This window comes from Xenopus laevis, chromosome 6S, assembly GCF_017654675.1.
Source record: "Xenopus laevis strain J_2021 chromosome 6S, Xenopus_laevis_v10.1, whole genome shotgun sequence".
In the NCBI taxonomy this organism is placed as follows: domain Eukaryota; kingdom Metazoa; phylum Chordata; class Amphibia; order Anura; family Pipidae; genus Xenopus; species Xenopus laevis.
The window spans coordinates 116,741,865-116,758,392 of NC_054382.1; the positions used below are offsets into that span (position 1 = coordinate 116,741,865).

At 39.8% G+C, this 16,528-nt stretch overlaps 1 protein-coding gene across 1 annotated transcript; it reads right to left on the bottom strand.

Annotated features, from left to right (window-relative positions):
* Positions 1–4,010: 4,010 nt before the first annotated feature.
* Positions 4,011–16,196, bottom strand: plekhf2.S (pleckstrin homology and FYVE domain containing 2 S homeolog). Its single transcript, XM_018223880.2, has 2 exons — positions 15,736–16,196; positions 4,011–6,098 (listed from the first exon to the last, which is right to left on the bottom strand). Exon 2 carries the CDS (start codon positions 6,085–6,087, stop codon positions 5,341–5,343), a length of 747 nt encoding a protein of 248 aa, XP_018079369.1. The 5' UTR covers positions 6,088–6,098; positions 15,736–16,196; the 3' UTR covers positions 4,011–5,340.
* Between the last annotated feature and the right edge of the window lie 332 nt (positions 16,197–16,528).

Sequence of the window (16,528 nt, forward strand, 5' to 3'; positions counted from 1 at the left end):
TAAGGCTACACATTTGTTATTGCTACTTTTTATCGCTTATCTTTCTATTCAGGCCTCTCCTATACATATTCCAGTCTCTTATTCAAATCAGTGCATGGTTGCTAGGGTTGTTTGGGCCCTAGCATCCTGACTGCAGAATTGGCAAACCGGAGGGCTGCTGAATAAAAGGCTAAATAACTCAAAAACCACAAATAATACAAAATTAAAAGCATTTGCAAATTGTCTCAGAATATCACCCTCTACATCATACTAGAAGTTAATTTAAAGGTGAACAACCCATTTAAGAGCATGGACTTATTACTCTGCTTGGATGCCTCTCATTATGGATTGCACCTAGGCCTTCTTGTGTCCTAGTATACACGAGTACAAACATCCACAATTGCTATCACTAGATCACCTCTAGAGTCCATGGAGCATTTGCCTATGAGGCAGCAACCACTTATATAAATGTATTTAACAACACAGACAGAGAATGCTCCAAGCACGTATAAAAACATGCCATCTAAGGAGAAAAAGAATAGCAAATTAACCCTATTTACATACAGAGTAAATTTTGACATTACAAAAGGTTGAAAATGTAGCCCTGAGAGCAAGAGTTAAAGCGATCAACAGTCCCAGCTGAATATAAGAAATGACTTGCATAGGTCAGTCAGAGAGCGCTAACAGAGCTAGTTACTGGGATGCAATATAAATAAATCACACCATCTCTGCAGTATAACTCTGTCCCATGTAATACAAGACATTAGCTCCCCTTCACAAATAAGAAATAGTTTAAAGGGTTTCTGTCATGATTTTTAGGATGTAGTTTGTATTTCCAAATGACACTGTTTACACTGCAAATAATTTACTCTACAATATAAAATATAATTCCTGAACCAGCAAGTGTATAGTTTTAGTTGTAATATTGGTGTGTAGGCAGCCATCTATTGTGCCTGGTCATGTGATTTCAGAAAGAGCCAGCACTTTAGGATGTAACTGCTTTCTGGCAGGCTGTTGTTTCTCCTACTCAATGTAACTGAATGTGTCGCAGTGGGACCTGGATTTTATTCGCAGTTCTTAGATCTACCAGGCAGCTGTTATCTTTTGTTAGGGAGCTACTATCTGGTTACCTTCCCATTGCTCTGTTGTTAGGCTGCTGGTGGGGAAGGGAGGGGGGTGATATCACTCCAACTTGCAGTACAGCAGTAGAGAGTGAATGAGGTTTATCAGAGCATGTCACATGACTGGGGGCAGCTGACAATATGTCTAGCCCCATGTCAGATTTCAACATTGAATATAAAAAAAAATCTGTTTGCTCTTTTGAGAAATGGATTTCAGAGCAGAATACTGCTGGAGCAGCACTATTAACTGATGTGTTCTGAAAAAAATGTTTTTTTCCCATAACGGTATCCCTTTAAAGTAATAAATGTCCTTTTTAAATTAAACATAAAACCCAAAATATTTTTTATTTAAGCGTTCATAGCTGTTGTAAACTCATTTAAAAATCTCAGCTGTCAATCAAATACTGCCTGCCCCTCCTCTATGCCTTAGAGATGGTGTTGCAAGGCTTGTCTTAATAACAGTGTCCACAAAATGGCTCCTGCCGGCTTGCTATAATTATTAATTCCCAGACGGAAGGAAACAAGATTCAAATATTTTTTACAGTGTAATTTAAGTTCATTTTGCTTGACTAACATGATAAATTAGCATTGGGAATTATTTTTTTGGGTTAGGGGTCCCCTTTAAGTGCTGCTTCTCTTCCCCATACACGGACTTTACCACAGCTAATATATAAGGGTAAAACATTGCAGATGCTTGACCTTGACAAACAATGCTATTCTCATGAAGCTCGAGTAGTTCTGACGTTAATGTTTTTCCATTATTTTTGGCAGTGTTTTCTCAACAAAAGAAAAATTCATGAGCTGAACCCTTTCAAGATCCATCAGTAGCAATAGGGACAGTGTGTGTTTCAAATGGACTTTGATGGTCAAAGAATTGAAGTACAAAGCCAATAGGAACCTTGCGCTAATCCTAGACATATTTTTGACTATATGAACTTTTGAGAAAACTGAAGTGCAATAAAGGAAGTTAAAGTGACACATGATGTTGAGAAACACTCTTCATTACTCGAGAGAAATCCAATGTAATTTGAATTTCTAGAAATCTGCCCGCATAAAATCAAGAAATCGCTACCAGCTGCATGACAAATTAACTTCTTACAATGCAGTGCAGGGAATCTTTGATGGATGTGGTCTCCGAAGAGCAAAAACATTATTTGGCCTCACATTGTCTGGTCAACAATATGTTCTAAATAAAAAGTCTGACCCCACTTTTTATGCAATCATTCTATCCAGTCAGCTACTATTAAAGAATGAGCTCTTGGGGGGGAAAAACCCCAAGAACTTTGCATCAACTTTACTTTTTTGGAGTTTTCTATACTGCCAGTCCTATGGTGAATAAGAAGGTTTCAATAACTTAACTTCTTTAAGTACAGATGCTTATTGTAACCATTTGATAAAACAAATCTATTTACCCCAAACCCTAACAACAAAGCCATATAACCGGTCTTAACTGAAACTTAGGTAGTAAGACAAATATGTAACTATTCACATACGATTACTAGACTTATATAGGGGAAATCAAATGAATAGTTGTTCACATGGTAAAAAGTCATATGAATTTACAGGCACTGCAATTAAAACCGTGTTTTTCCTTACAAGTGAAATCTATATCATATGCATCAGTTACTCCTATCCAGTAGTTGGAAAAATATATAGTCTTGGGAGGGAGGGTCTGATTTTTACTGTAGTGTATTCTCTCAAATCTCAGAAATCTTTGTTTTGGTGCTTATCCCTACCCGTTTAGCCTCAAGGCCAATGTTTTTAAATGTGCATTCGAGAATACGTCTTCACTATAAATATATAAAACTTCATACTTTATGTACATGAAGCATCATTTTTGTGACTGTGAAATATAAATACATAGGCAGATTTTTCAATTCATGATCAAATCTGCAAAATATACCTATGTCCAATATTTGTGCCAAATTTGCCGTAAATATTTTTTTTAGTTAAAAAAACCACTAAAGTATTTTTTGTTAAAAATGGTAGATCAAAAGTTTCAAATGTAAACTGGCTCATTTAATGAAAATTGCATTAAGATGTCAAGACATGCTCCACCCTAGTTTACAACCCTACTTGCAACCAACACTCTTAGAGGTACATTTATCAAGGGTCGAATAACTCCCATAAATTCGTCTAGTCAAAGTTTATTAATAAAATCTAAATTTGTTTGGGTGAAAATAAATTAAACGACCTGAAAACTCAAATCATATTCAATTCAAATTATAAAAACTTGATTCAAATTTTTTTACTCCGAAGGGAAGGCTACAAACATCACCAAATTGATCCCTGGACCTCTCCCATTGACTTATACAGTAATTCGGTAGGTTTTAGGTGGCGAATAGTCTAATTTGAGTTTGAGTATGATAACTCTCGAGATTCAAATTAAAACTCAAATCAAGTTTGAATAATTCACAATACGAATTTGAGAGTTTTGATCAAAAACAAAATTCAAATTTTCACTTTGACCCCTAAAGGACATTTAAAGTCTAAAAATAGAATAAGGCTAGAAATGCTGTATTTTGTATACTAAATATAAACATGAACTTACTGCACCACAAGCCTAATCAAACAAATAATTTATGCTTTCAAAGTTGGCTACAGGGGGTCACCATCTTGTAATTTTGTTAAACATCTTTGCAAGACTAAGACTATGCACATGCTCAGTGTGGTCTGGGCTGCTTAGGGATGGTCATAAACAAAGCTGCTTGAGTTCTGCATGGCTGGGAAGTAAGGCGGGGGCTCCCCCTGCTGTTCATAAGTATGATTGTTTCCCTGCTCAGCAGTTAGGGACCATCTGACAATTCCTATCCAGAGCAGTAAATGAAGGGAGAATTTCACTGCATACAGTCAGGTTTCTTATAAAAACGGTACACATTTTTTAATTTAAGTATATTGGAGATAGGTGTCTTTTTCATTAAAGAAAGTAAAAATGGGATTTTATTTTGTTGCCTTTACATGCCCTTTAATAAATCTGCCCCCAAATATAACGAAATTCAACATTCTGCATAAGTTTGAAAACACTAGGAAATTTTTTTTTTTTTCATGCCATCCCCTGTGATTGAAATTGAAAGGGGCAGACCAGTGATCTAAAGCTGTGCAAAACCTATATGGAGAAGAAACCAAAAGCAGAGTACTGTATCATACTGTATCTGATGGAAGGACCCGGTACAATCGCTAGACATGAAATCAAGCTCGTGGGAAGAGCACTGTATAAACATGAGAAAAATTCTCTATAAGCCACTGCACCTCTGAGAAGAGCTCCAGAAGGCCTGGGCTAAAATAGCTAGAATGTCAATGCTGTAAAGCTAAAATGGCAGATTCTTTGATGAATGTAACGTCTGATGAATACAACAACAGTCATGTGACATAAAAAGAATAGGACATTGTTGACTTATTGACATCAATTAAAGGCTACTTTGGTTTCGATTACTATTAAGAACCTGAGGATTTCTGATCAATTCCAAACTTTTGAACACTAGTGTAATTGCGCATCCCCCTACAGTTTCTCAGGCAGCCTAGGGAAGAGTTCATCATACTGTACAAGGGGTTTAAACAACAAAAACACATGGGATTGTATTTGCCTGATTGAAGGTGATTGTATAAAAATCTGTTTTCTATGGCCTTTAACAAAAATGCAGAAAAAGATTTAAAACTACATATATTGATTGCAAGTTTTTAGGCTAAACAGCCCAAATTTTATTTGGTAAAAATAATATAAAAGCATCCTGGAAAAACTGAAAAAAAGAAGAAAATATTCTTAGCCTTACATAGAAGAAATCTTTTTTCCTATAGTGTTTGACCAAGCACCAAATATGTGATTATGTCAAAAAAAAAAAAAAAAGGGGGGGGGTGCTCACATTTTAGCAATCATAAGGCACAACATGGTCAATTTTGCATCTCAGTTTAAATATTTGATATAAAGATTTGTGTCGAGTAAAATAGGGCTTGACTTTCCTTATTCCTTACAATACTTTTACCGGCATGAAACACACTCAACTTTAAAAAAATCTTAGTTGAGACACAAAGTAGCCGCAAGGTAATAACTACAGGATCTATAGTTTATCCCTGAAGAAACCAGAAGCATTGTAAATTGAGGCACATGAAGAAATATATTTTGCAAAGAACAAAACCCCCCACTAATTTGGGTTGACAGAAGGTCCATGAAGATGAACACTATCATCTAAAAGCAGTTCAGGTTTCCAAATAAAGAATATCCCTTTTAGATGTGGCTTATTTTTTAGTCACTGCTGTCCTCATCGTCGTCGTCATCTGACAAATTATTTTTGAACTTGGAAGGGTGGGAGAAGGAGTCCGATCTGCTAGGCAGACAGGAAGAGAAATCCCCATTGGATAGAAGATCATAACAGAGATCACAAACCCGCACAGGCTTGGAAGACTGACTTGGCAAAAGATACCTCTTCTCTGAGCATGGTCCACAAATGACATATCCGCATTTCCGGCAGTGATGTCTACGATTAACGGGGGTAAATTTCACTTTGTTGCAACGCATGCAAATCGATGCCTCCGAATCGGGTATCCAGACTGCAGCGTGTTCGCTGTTAGGCGTCTTCCCACTTTTGGATATTAAATCACCGACGCACTTATTGATGTGATTCATCCATTCAGATTTTTCTGTGGCCGTGGCAGCATAGACTGCAAATGATTTTGTAGGGGTTTTTATCAACCAGCCATTGCGCAGCTCTCCTTCATCTTCAATGGTGTCAATGGTAACATTTTCAAGAGGAATAATATGCTGCTTGTTGTACTTTTTTTTCTGTATAACAATATTACCATAGACTAGAATATCGTTGAACAGGAAAAATTGTCTGGCTTTTGGTTTCTTCCTGCAAAGTTTTGTTAGCACCCCTTCTCCAATGAGAACTCGGCCAGGGATTGCCAAAGGCTGGCCAGCTGTTCCAAAGCAACCTTCCACTAGGTTTATACGTTTTGAATTTGCCTCGCTGTTTGCTAAGCGATCAACCATCTTTGGCAGATCTAAAAAGAAAAGAATATATTAAGCATGCCACAACATACAAAGTAGGTCAATTATATAGAAAAAAAATAAACCTAAACTGCCTGCAACTTGGCATTATATCCAGTAGACATTCAATTGATATCTGTCTATAATAAAGCAGATTCTGATTGCACATATTAGTAAAACTGATCAACTAATAACTGCACTAGTGTATGTAAATAAAACAAAACCAACCATATGGGCATCTGGGATTGTACTGACCAATTTGGCCCAAATTGTGTGCTGCCACATATATCTAATCTCTTGGGTTGTCTGTATCCAACATAATGGGCATACACAGTAGTAAGAATTTTTCCCAATTAGATCAAACCACACTTAAAGGGATACTGTCATGGAAAAACATGTTTTTTTCCAAAACACATCAGTTAATAGTGCTGCTCCAGCGGAATTCTGCACTGAAATCCATTTCTCAAAAAGAGAAAACAGATTTTTTTTTATATATTCAATTTTGAAATCTGACATGGGGCTAGACATTTTGTCAGTTTCCCAGCTGCCCCAGTCATGTGACTTGTGCCTGCACTTTAGGATGGAACTACTTTCTGGCAGGCTGTTATTTCTCCTACTTAATGTAACTGAATCAGTCTCAGTGGGACTTGGCTTTTACTATTGAGTGTTGTTCTTAGATCTACCAGGCAGCTGTTATCTTGTGTTAGGGAGCTGCTATCTCGTTACCTTCCCATTGTTCTGTTGTAAGGCTGCGAAAGGGAGGAGGTGAAATCACTCCAACTTGCAGTACATCAGTAAAGAGTGATTGAAGTTTATCAGAGCACAAGTCACATGACTGGGGCAGCTGGGAAACTGACAATATGTGTAGCCCCATGTCAGATTTCAAAACTGAATATAACAAAATCTGTTTGCTCTTTTTTAAGATTTAAGAGCTTCTATGAAAGAGAATATGGCCAAAGCAAATTGGCTTCTAAGAACAATACTTTAGTTAATATTGGATTGTTTTTAGCAGCTATATGCCCCTGTTCAATTCATATAAAAAATTATTTTAGATTTTCCAATTGTTTTGGTTTATGTAGTTTAACTTTGGTTTAGGATTACCAAAGGATGCAAGGTTTATATTTTCGAACCGACAGTAATAAAATGACTTGTATGCTGTGTATTTAACTTCTTTCAATGAACATGGAACATTAGGAACAGTCAGGCCCGGATTTGTCGCGAGGCCACAAAGGCCTGAGCCTAGGGCAGCAAAATTTTAAGGGCGGCCGCATTAGGGAAGCAGTGTTCCATGCGTTGCACTCGCTGGGGGAGGGGGGGGGGGTTCTACGACCGTGAGGCCTCAGGCACTGGGTGCTAGGACCATGAGGCCTTGGAGCTCCACGGATGCAAATGTATTATTATTTAATAACATTTAATATAATATTAGCATGCACTGGTAAAAGCTATGTGTTTGCTTCAGAAAGACTACTATAATTTATATAAATGCGCTGCAGTGTAGCCATGGGGCAGCCATTCAAGCTGCTGGAAAAAAGGCACAGGTTCCATAGCACATAACAGATAAGCACTGTCCAATACAATGGCATTTTATCGGTTATCTACTATAAAACCTGTGCCTTTTCTCCTTTTTCCAGCTTGAATGGCTGCCCCTATGGCTACATAGCAGCTTGGTTATATAAATTATAGTAGTCTTTCTGAAGCAAACACACAGTTTTACCAGTGCAGAGCAACAGTACATTATATTTTAATTACTTTGATACACTAAGTTTCTGATGTTGTTGGTACCATATAATAGCGAGTCGGAGTCAAAGGATTTCTGTACCGATTCCACAGTCCTGGTAATGTGGTTTCATATTTTCTGATTTAGGGCACTTGAAAGTAAACATTAAATTTGTTTCTACGGGTTATTCGGGAATGGTAGACTTTTTCTCATTGCAACATAATCCCATAGATTGTCTCCTAAATTTAAGTACGTAATTAGGTACAGACTGCAGACAGATGCACATGCCAATGCCTCCAGTATGGGGAGAGAATACCATGTCATTTCAAAGAATATTCTCTAACTAGAGAAACTAAACAACCAACTACTATGTGTTGCTCTGGGCAGCAACTTCCTAACAGGATGGTGCCAGCATTTGAAAACAGGATGAGGAAAAACATTATAATTTAGTATCATGCCTCTGCCAAGGCTTCCTCTTTCATGCTGCTGGGGGTGTGATAGGCCACATCAATAGGATAAACTGGGAAAGGTACATTCTTCATATTGCAACAAAATCGACTCTCGCACACCCTAACTAGAGGCGTCATACGCCTCACGTATGACGCTCCATAAAAAAGAGATCCAAAGGCACACAGGATTTAATGCAAGCAAGATTGCCTTGTGTGTTTAATGCAGAGTGCTATGCTTCGGGGTCACGCCCCTTTATCAAGTTTGAAATCCTGGCAGGGAAGGAGGGACTAAACCAAATTGTAACAACTTCTCCACAGCTTACAGACAGCATGCAGGAACTAGATAACCCACAATGCATTGCACTATGATGTTCTGTTTCCTATTGAAATCACGTTTGGGGTTTGGAGGATGCAGGCTAAGGACAGCTGGCTGCTGATACAAAGTAACAGTAGTCAGCCAGCTCAGCAAAGTAGTCAGACAGGTCAGCAGGAGAGCAGGGGCATCATTTAAAAATGATGAAAAGTCTGCATATTTTTTAATTGATGTAAATTGCAAAGTTGCTTGAAATTAGGTTTACTTTTCAAAAAGCTTAAGTTATGTTTTTGTGGGTTCCCCTTTAAAAATTCACACATTTGAATTTAAATTCGTATGTGAGATTTATCACGCCTCGACCATGGAAACAGTCCTAATTTGAATATTCGTCACCTAAAACCTGCCGAGTTCATGTGCAAGTCAATGGCAGAGGTCTGCTGAGCCATCGCTTGAGCGATGTTACTAGCCTTCCTGAAATTCAAGTTTTTTCGGGAGAAAAATTGGAGTACCATTCGAATTTTCAGGTCAGAACCATTCAACCGAATATTAGCCATTCAATTTTTTATCTTAAATAATCTCCCAGTCGAATTGTGAGTATATTCGAATTTTAAAAAAATTCACATGAATTCGAAAATCGACCTTTGATAAATGGGCCTCCAAAAAATCGCCAAACGAGCTGATCTTTGCATCTATGGCCACCTTAATGTCACTATATGCTCTGAGATGAATGAGTTGTGCAGCCCATTGCTCTTCAGAAATGCTTGTGACAGACAGACAATCCTGTAACAAAGTACTAGTTATGTAAACATATTACGTGGTTTTCAGACAAAAGGTCATGAGTGATATGAGCTCCCTGCACAAATCTTTTTTACATTCATACAGATTGCTAAAAGGAGAAGGAAACTGAAAATCAATGTGTTTGAGGCCTATGGAAACCGGTCAGATTACTACATTAACAGGCCAATACTCTACTCCAAAGGGAAGGTCTAACCTGCCCAATAGATCTCTGGACATGATAACAGTAGGTCAGGCCATCAGGAAGGCCCCATACACTGGCCTAATCACAAGCTTGTATGTGCTTGGGGATGGACAGCTTTAAAACGTATCCACATTTTTTTCATGAACTCGATCACTTGGTCTTATATTGAAAAGCTGCATTAACACTATCTGAACTTTCAAAAATAAATTGATTTTGTAGGGAGGTATATTTTTGCTTTAAGGGCACCGATAACTATTCTTATTATGTCAAACGATGGCTATACACTGGGCAATTATCCTGCAATTCACAGCAGTTAAGTTTATCTATATATATTATCTGTAAAGCTTTGTGGAATATGTTATTCCAATGGGAATATCTCTCTCAAATAGAGAAGGCTCCCCCACCACCACCACCGCAACACACACCTTGTCTAAAGGAGAGCCACACAAAAAACTGTATAAGGTGCTCTGTGGAAGGTGGTGCAGCAACTGTATTCCTTAAGGCAAATACATTATGTGGTTGCCCTATATCACTACCATTTGTTAGGGTCTGGCCACAGGGGCAGATTCAGGGAGATTGGTTGCCAATCGACTAATCTCCCCGATCTGCCTTCCGCCGGCCGGCCTGGGGGCAGGCACATGGAGTGCTTAGTTTTCCAAAGTCACCCCATGTTTCCATGTGAGGCAATTACAGGCAACTTCAGAAAACGAAGCATTCCGTGTGCTTGCGACTAATCTCCCTGAATATGCCCGTGTGGCCAGACTCTTAAAGTACGAATTAAAGTCAGAATTACGCTGTATGTTGGCGGTTTCCAAAATTAGAAATATAATAAGCATGACTAGGATGACACTAGATCATTGAACAGATGAAGGAAAACACAGCATACAAATGACAGGGACAACTGTCAAACTGTCAGCATAATATAGCAGGCTTAAATTAACACTACTAAGCTTGAGCTTTCTGACTGCAAGAGAGGCTATATGAGTATTAGGTTCAATTATTTTGCATTAAAGGGGAATAACTGGGTCCCTAGGTTTGATTCAATCCATGGCACTATCTGCAAGAAGTTTGAATGTTCTCCCCAGACCTGCATAGGTTTCCTCTGGGTACTCGGATTTCCTTCCACCCTTAAAAATCATGTTGGCAATAGATGTCGATGGAGCAGGGCTAAAAAAATCCCTTCGGATCGCGGTCCACATCTGTTCGTTGATGTGGTCCCGCGTTCCGACCGCCCTGCTGCATTACTAGGGCCCACAATCGGATCAGTCCTATATATATACACAACGGGAAGAGATTGGCTTAAGGTGGTCATACACAGAGAGATCCGCTCGTTTGGCAATGTTGCCAAACAAGCAGATCTCTCTGTGTATGACCACCTTAAGCCAATCTCTTCCCGTTGTCCAGTGCACACGCTCCTGATTGGTAACAACCACCAGGAAGCAGAACTGTGGGTACTAGAAATCACGCACCGCAACATTACACCTGCTAACCCTGCAACGCCCCCCCCTTCTCAAAAAGTTACAGGTGATGCTGCACATATCACAGATCATGTGATATACTGTAGGAAGGCAGCCTATGCAAGGATAAAACTGGCTGGAATTTGGTGGGTAAAGGCCCCCATGCACGAGCTGATAAAAGCTGCCGGCACTACCAAGTCGGCAGCTTATCGGCACATGTGTAGAGCCCTCCGACGGGCTTCCCCGATCTATATCTAACCGAAAGTTGGCCAGATGCCGATCAGGCGGGGAAAAAAATCCCATCAATTTTCATTGATGCAGTCCCGCAATCCGACCGCCCTTTTTGGCCTCCATTCTGATCAGATTGGCAGGCCCTAAGGCCCACAATCAGATCAGCCCGATATCTCCCACTTCAATGTGGGCATATCGGGGAGAGATACGCTCATTTGGCAACATCGCAAAACGAGCCAATCTCCCTGTGTATGGCCACCTTTAGGCCTCATTCTCCTTTAAGATGACCATACATTAGCCAGTCCTGTATGGTATGTGACCAATCAGTCCACGAGTCAAATGGACAGATATGGTGCAAATGGCCACACACTGTGTGAACTTTTATCCAACAGACTGAATGATAAAAACACCATAAGATGACAGCTCCTCTTTGTGTTCTCATTTGCTAATGCACTATACATTGGCCAACATTATGCAGCAGCAGATGAATTTTCAAACTTGCCCATCGATGAACCAACCAACATTCAGGGTACAAAGATAAGATTTGTGACCATCTGCTCTTCAAACATGTACTGAAAATGTGTTATATGCAATTTTTTCACTATTTGTATGAGCTTTTGCTATTCCAAACCAGCGAGCTGTTGAACAAAGCAAAAACCATGAAGAAAGAAAAAATGAAAACTTGTTGTGAATACCATTGTCTATATCAGGGGTCCCCAACCTTTTTTACCTATTCAAATGTAAAACGAGTTGGGGAGCAACACAATGATGGAAATGTTCCTGGAGGTGCTAAATAATAGCTGTGATTTGTTATTTGGTAGCCCCTCTGTGGATAGGAAGCCTACAGAAGGATGTATTTGGTAGTACATCTGATTTTATTTAACCAAAACTTGCCTCCAAGCCTAGAATTCAAAAATAAGCACCTGCTTTGGAGCCACTGGGAGCAACATGTTGTTCATGAACCACTGGTTGGGGATCACTGGTCTATATAATACTAAAAGTTAATTTAAAGGCAAACTAGATATATACTAGATCAGGGATCCTCAACCTTTAGAACCCGTGAGCAACATTCAGAAGTAAAAGGAGTTGGGGAGCAACACTAGCATGAAAAATGTTCCTGGGGTGCCAAATAAAGGCTGTGATTGGCCATTCGGTAGCCCCTATGTGGATTATGAAACTACATTGAGCCTCTGTTTGGCAGTACAACTGTATTTTATGCAGCCAAAACTTGACTCCAGACCTGGAATTAAAAAAAAAAAAAAGCACCTGCTTTGAGGCCACTGGGAGGAACATCCAAGAGGTTGGAGAGCAACATGCTGCTCACAAGCTACTGGTTGGGGATCACTGTACTAGATATAAAGAAATGTCATCATCAGAACAGAAATCAGTGGTTCCTCATTTCACGTTTCTTTTTCTAAACCACTTCTGAAATACCGGAAATGGAGCTTAATAGTACAGTAGAATAGATTGATACAAATAAACTAACTTCAGGAAATATTACATAAATTTTCCAACTGTAAGAAAAATTCTTGGAAAAAAAAAAAAAAAAAATGTCCACGTCTCCTAAACAGTTTTAAATGTATTTGTACATGTATACATTCCAGTGGAACAATGTATCTTTAGTCAGCTCTCTTCCACCAAGACTCCAATTCCAACAATGCCTGGCACATGTCTAAGATTAACTGACCTGTGAAAAAGAACTGTGCAATGCATTGTGGGAATCCAAGTACTGGTTGGAGGAGAGCTGACCACGGTTAGTAGTGATGCGCGGGTCGAGAATGTCTCAACCCGCACCTGACCCCAATCCGCACCCGGCCCGGGCCCGCTGCTGCCTTCTAATTATAAACCCGCCACCAACCCACCCTACAGTGACGTCCCAAAAGGGGAGGGCGGAAGTCTATAAAATCCAGCACCGGAAGCTGGAATTGCTAGGTCGTCAAAGTATTTGTTCAGGAGTCAGCCTGAACCCGCCACCCACACATCACTAACAGTTACCAAATACATTTACAAAAATTGTTATGAATTTATTATATACGTCTTTGTAACAATGTATCATTCTACATTTGTTATTTTGATTAGAATTTTTCTTATTATAGAAAAATGTTCTCTAATTATGCAATATGATCCTTTAAGATCATATTCCTTCAATTAGTTGTGCCATACAGTGATACTATTTAAACTGCACCGCTGCTATGGAACATGGGATTAAAATAATACAATATTAGGTCTATGGCCCAGTGCCTAACAAAGAATAACACGGCCTATTTCTATAAGCCACAACACTCCTTTACAACAATGGGAAATGCTGCACCTGTGTAGTAACCCAGGCAACCAGGTATTAACTTTTACTTCTTTTAATGGTCTTTTCAAAACTATTCGCAGATTGGATAGTTGTGCATCGTTGCAATAATCCTTTAGGGACGCAGTGTTCCTAACCTAACACCAAGGTGTTGTACTCCAGCTGTTGCAAATTAGATTTCCCAGCATGCTCTGACAACCAGTTATTTTGACTGAAAAAAATAGTAGTTCTGTGGGTTCTAAGCAACTGTGACAAAACAAAGGGAAAGGAAATTTTGCCCTTCTTTTCCTGACCCAGTTAACACTACCCTGTGTTGTATGAAATCAATTGAAAGCCTCCTCCCAAGAAACTGTGCAGCACAACTGAAAACTCTCAAAAGCAATGGGATGTCAATAATATTTAGAAAAAAAAGTATTTTGGAGGTGTTGTAGTTCAGCTACTGCAATAAAGCTGCAGATACAGGTTACTAGGCATATTGAATGCCTCAATCATACTCACTACTACCCACCTGTCACCTTTTCCTGTAGTGATCTATGGGAAAATGTGCTGCCCAGCAATAATGTGAATTATTCACCTGAATTTTCATGCAAATTAATCTGGCCCTATATGCACAGATATGGTTTGTTATCTAGGTCTGCAGGTGCATTTCACAATCTTTCGCCCACCAGTCACTGTCAGGAACCTGGGGAAGCTCCGCACTGAAGTGTGGGCAGATTTACTAGCAGGTACGGCTGGATCGAAGGCAACATTCTAATACTATTTATCTAAATGTATAAAAAGGCGGGGGGGTTCCATGACCTGTATAAAAACACTCGGTAACTTATAATATCCTTATACTTTACAAGAGGGGGTACTTTATTCCCTTTATTCACGGCTCTTAAGGTGGCCATAGACGTAACAATTACGATCTTTCTTGGAAAAGATCTTTCCAAGAAAGATAGTTCATTTGAATACGCATGTAGAGCTGAATCGTCAGACATACAGGTAGAAACAATAGAATTCTACCTGTATCTGATGATTCAGCATGAATCATCAGATTCAAAGGCACCCAATCAAAATTTTCCGTTCGATATCCAAGTCTTCTGCTAATATCGGTCGGCTCTTTTCCCACCATACACGCACCAAATATCTTACAAAAATTTGTTTCGTACAATATTATCTGTGCGTCTATGGCCACCTTTGGCAATGTCATCAGTTATAAACAGAGCTTAGGGATGTAATTTCTGTTACGTGACTAAAACGTGTGTATTATAATAAATAAGGTGCCCCTTTTTGGAAAATGAGGATATTAGAAGTAACCTGGGAGTTCCATCACCTGTCATGTAACTCCTCGGTAACTTATAATATCCTTATATTTTACAATAAGTTGTACTTTGCTTGCACTTTTGTAGATATATAGTAAATAGACATTTACTCTTCAAACCGAGAAACCAAGTCTGTCCCGCTCTCACAGAATAAGGGCAGAGACAAGCTGCAGTTCAATTTCGATGAGATTAGTCAAATCTCTTCTTCAGGGCGACTAATCTCCCCGAACTGTCTCCCCTCCCTTCCAGCTGGCTAGAATGTAAACTGCCGGCGGGATGGCACTTGGAGCACATCGTTTTCCGAAGTCACTGGGCGACTAATTTTCCCGAATTGCAGCGTGCCTGCCCTAACTGTATTTTTAGCGGGACATCAATTCCCTGTCAGTTGCACCGCCACATAATAATGGCTCTGGGCAAAGTGAAAGCAAATTATATTTTTAAAAACTAGACCTATTAAAAAATGCCAGGTAAAGGCGGACACAAGAGGTAATGGTGTATTTTATTATACAACTGTTGCAGTTTTGAGGTGTTCAGCGTTTGTAGCACTGTTGCCTCATGTTCATGTGAGGAGTAAATAGACAGACAGATGGATGGATAGGTAACTAGAGATATACTGCTGGTGCAAGTCCTTCTGTCGTGTTTGGGGAGTTGTCAAAGCCTGAGATAGTCCCAGGTATCAAGCTCGGTCCAAAGTGACAGTGACATTAGGAATAATGGACTGAGCTGCTAACTGTGCTGTGCTTTTACTGACATGACTGACAACATGGCCGCGGGAAGAGCTCCGAGGCAAAGTTTGAGCTCGCCCCATAAACAGTGACAAACAGGAACGAGAGTGAGGCTTAACGGGACAAACCATTTTATAAAACATGGGGGGGATAAGGGCTCGGCGTGTTACGACTTACCAGGTAAAAGAAGAGATTACTATACCGAGAGCTAAGATCGCCGATCCTTCTGTGCCTTCCCGATAACTTCTCTCGCGTCGGGTTACATTGACTCCAGACACGGCGCAGAATCACGCGCGGCCTCCCCCCTCGACGCTCATCGGGGGATCGGTAGAAGTATAGGCAGCGTTAAAAAAAAAATAGTAAATAGAAGGAACGAGCAGCATAAACTCCTGAGACAGGGCGGCCACTCCTCTGAGTCACGTGAAAAGGGCGCGCTCCGCCCATTGGTGTAGGCTGGCTGGGGCGGCAGTGCATGTGAGGATTAGGGCAGGAATCTGCGCTGCTGAAGCAATAATGTGGCGTGCTCGAGGGGGATTTGGGAGTTGTAGTTTGTTGATGACTAGAGGGCAACGCATGGCCATAACTTTTGTGTTGTGAAGTACTTTGAGAGCTTTGACAGGCTTTAGGCACGGGGTAAAGGAACGAGTGCGTGTGAGGGGAATATGGTTTTATTTTGATTGTAAGTGAAGCGCCGCCTGTGAGGTCACATGGCACAAGTGAGGGCGGGACAAACGCTCGACGCCATGTTGGAGGCGGCAAACAGTAGTGTTCAAATGGTCTTTTCTTGCCAAAGTAAAGTCAAAATGAGTTAGAATCCTTGTAAAACTTTATATGCACTTATGAGACAACAATTCAGTGTGGTGTTTGTTTCCACAATCCGTTTTTTTCTGCTATGAACTGTACAAGCTGATAGTATTAGTATTAGAACTGATAAGTCAAAAGCAAAGGGACTTGTGGAGTTTTTTTGAAA

Bases quoted from the DNA above. Each gene is read 5' to 3' on its own strand.
- plekhf2.S (XM_018223880.2), bottom strand. From the start codon at position 6,087: ATGGTTGATCGCTTAGCAAACAGCGAGGCAAATTCAAAACGTATAAAC.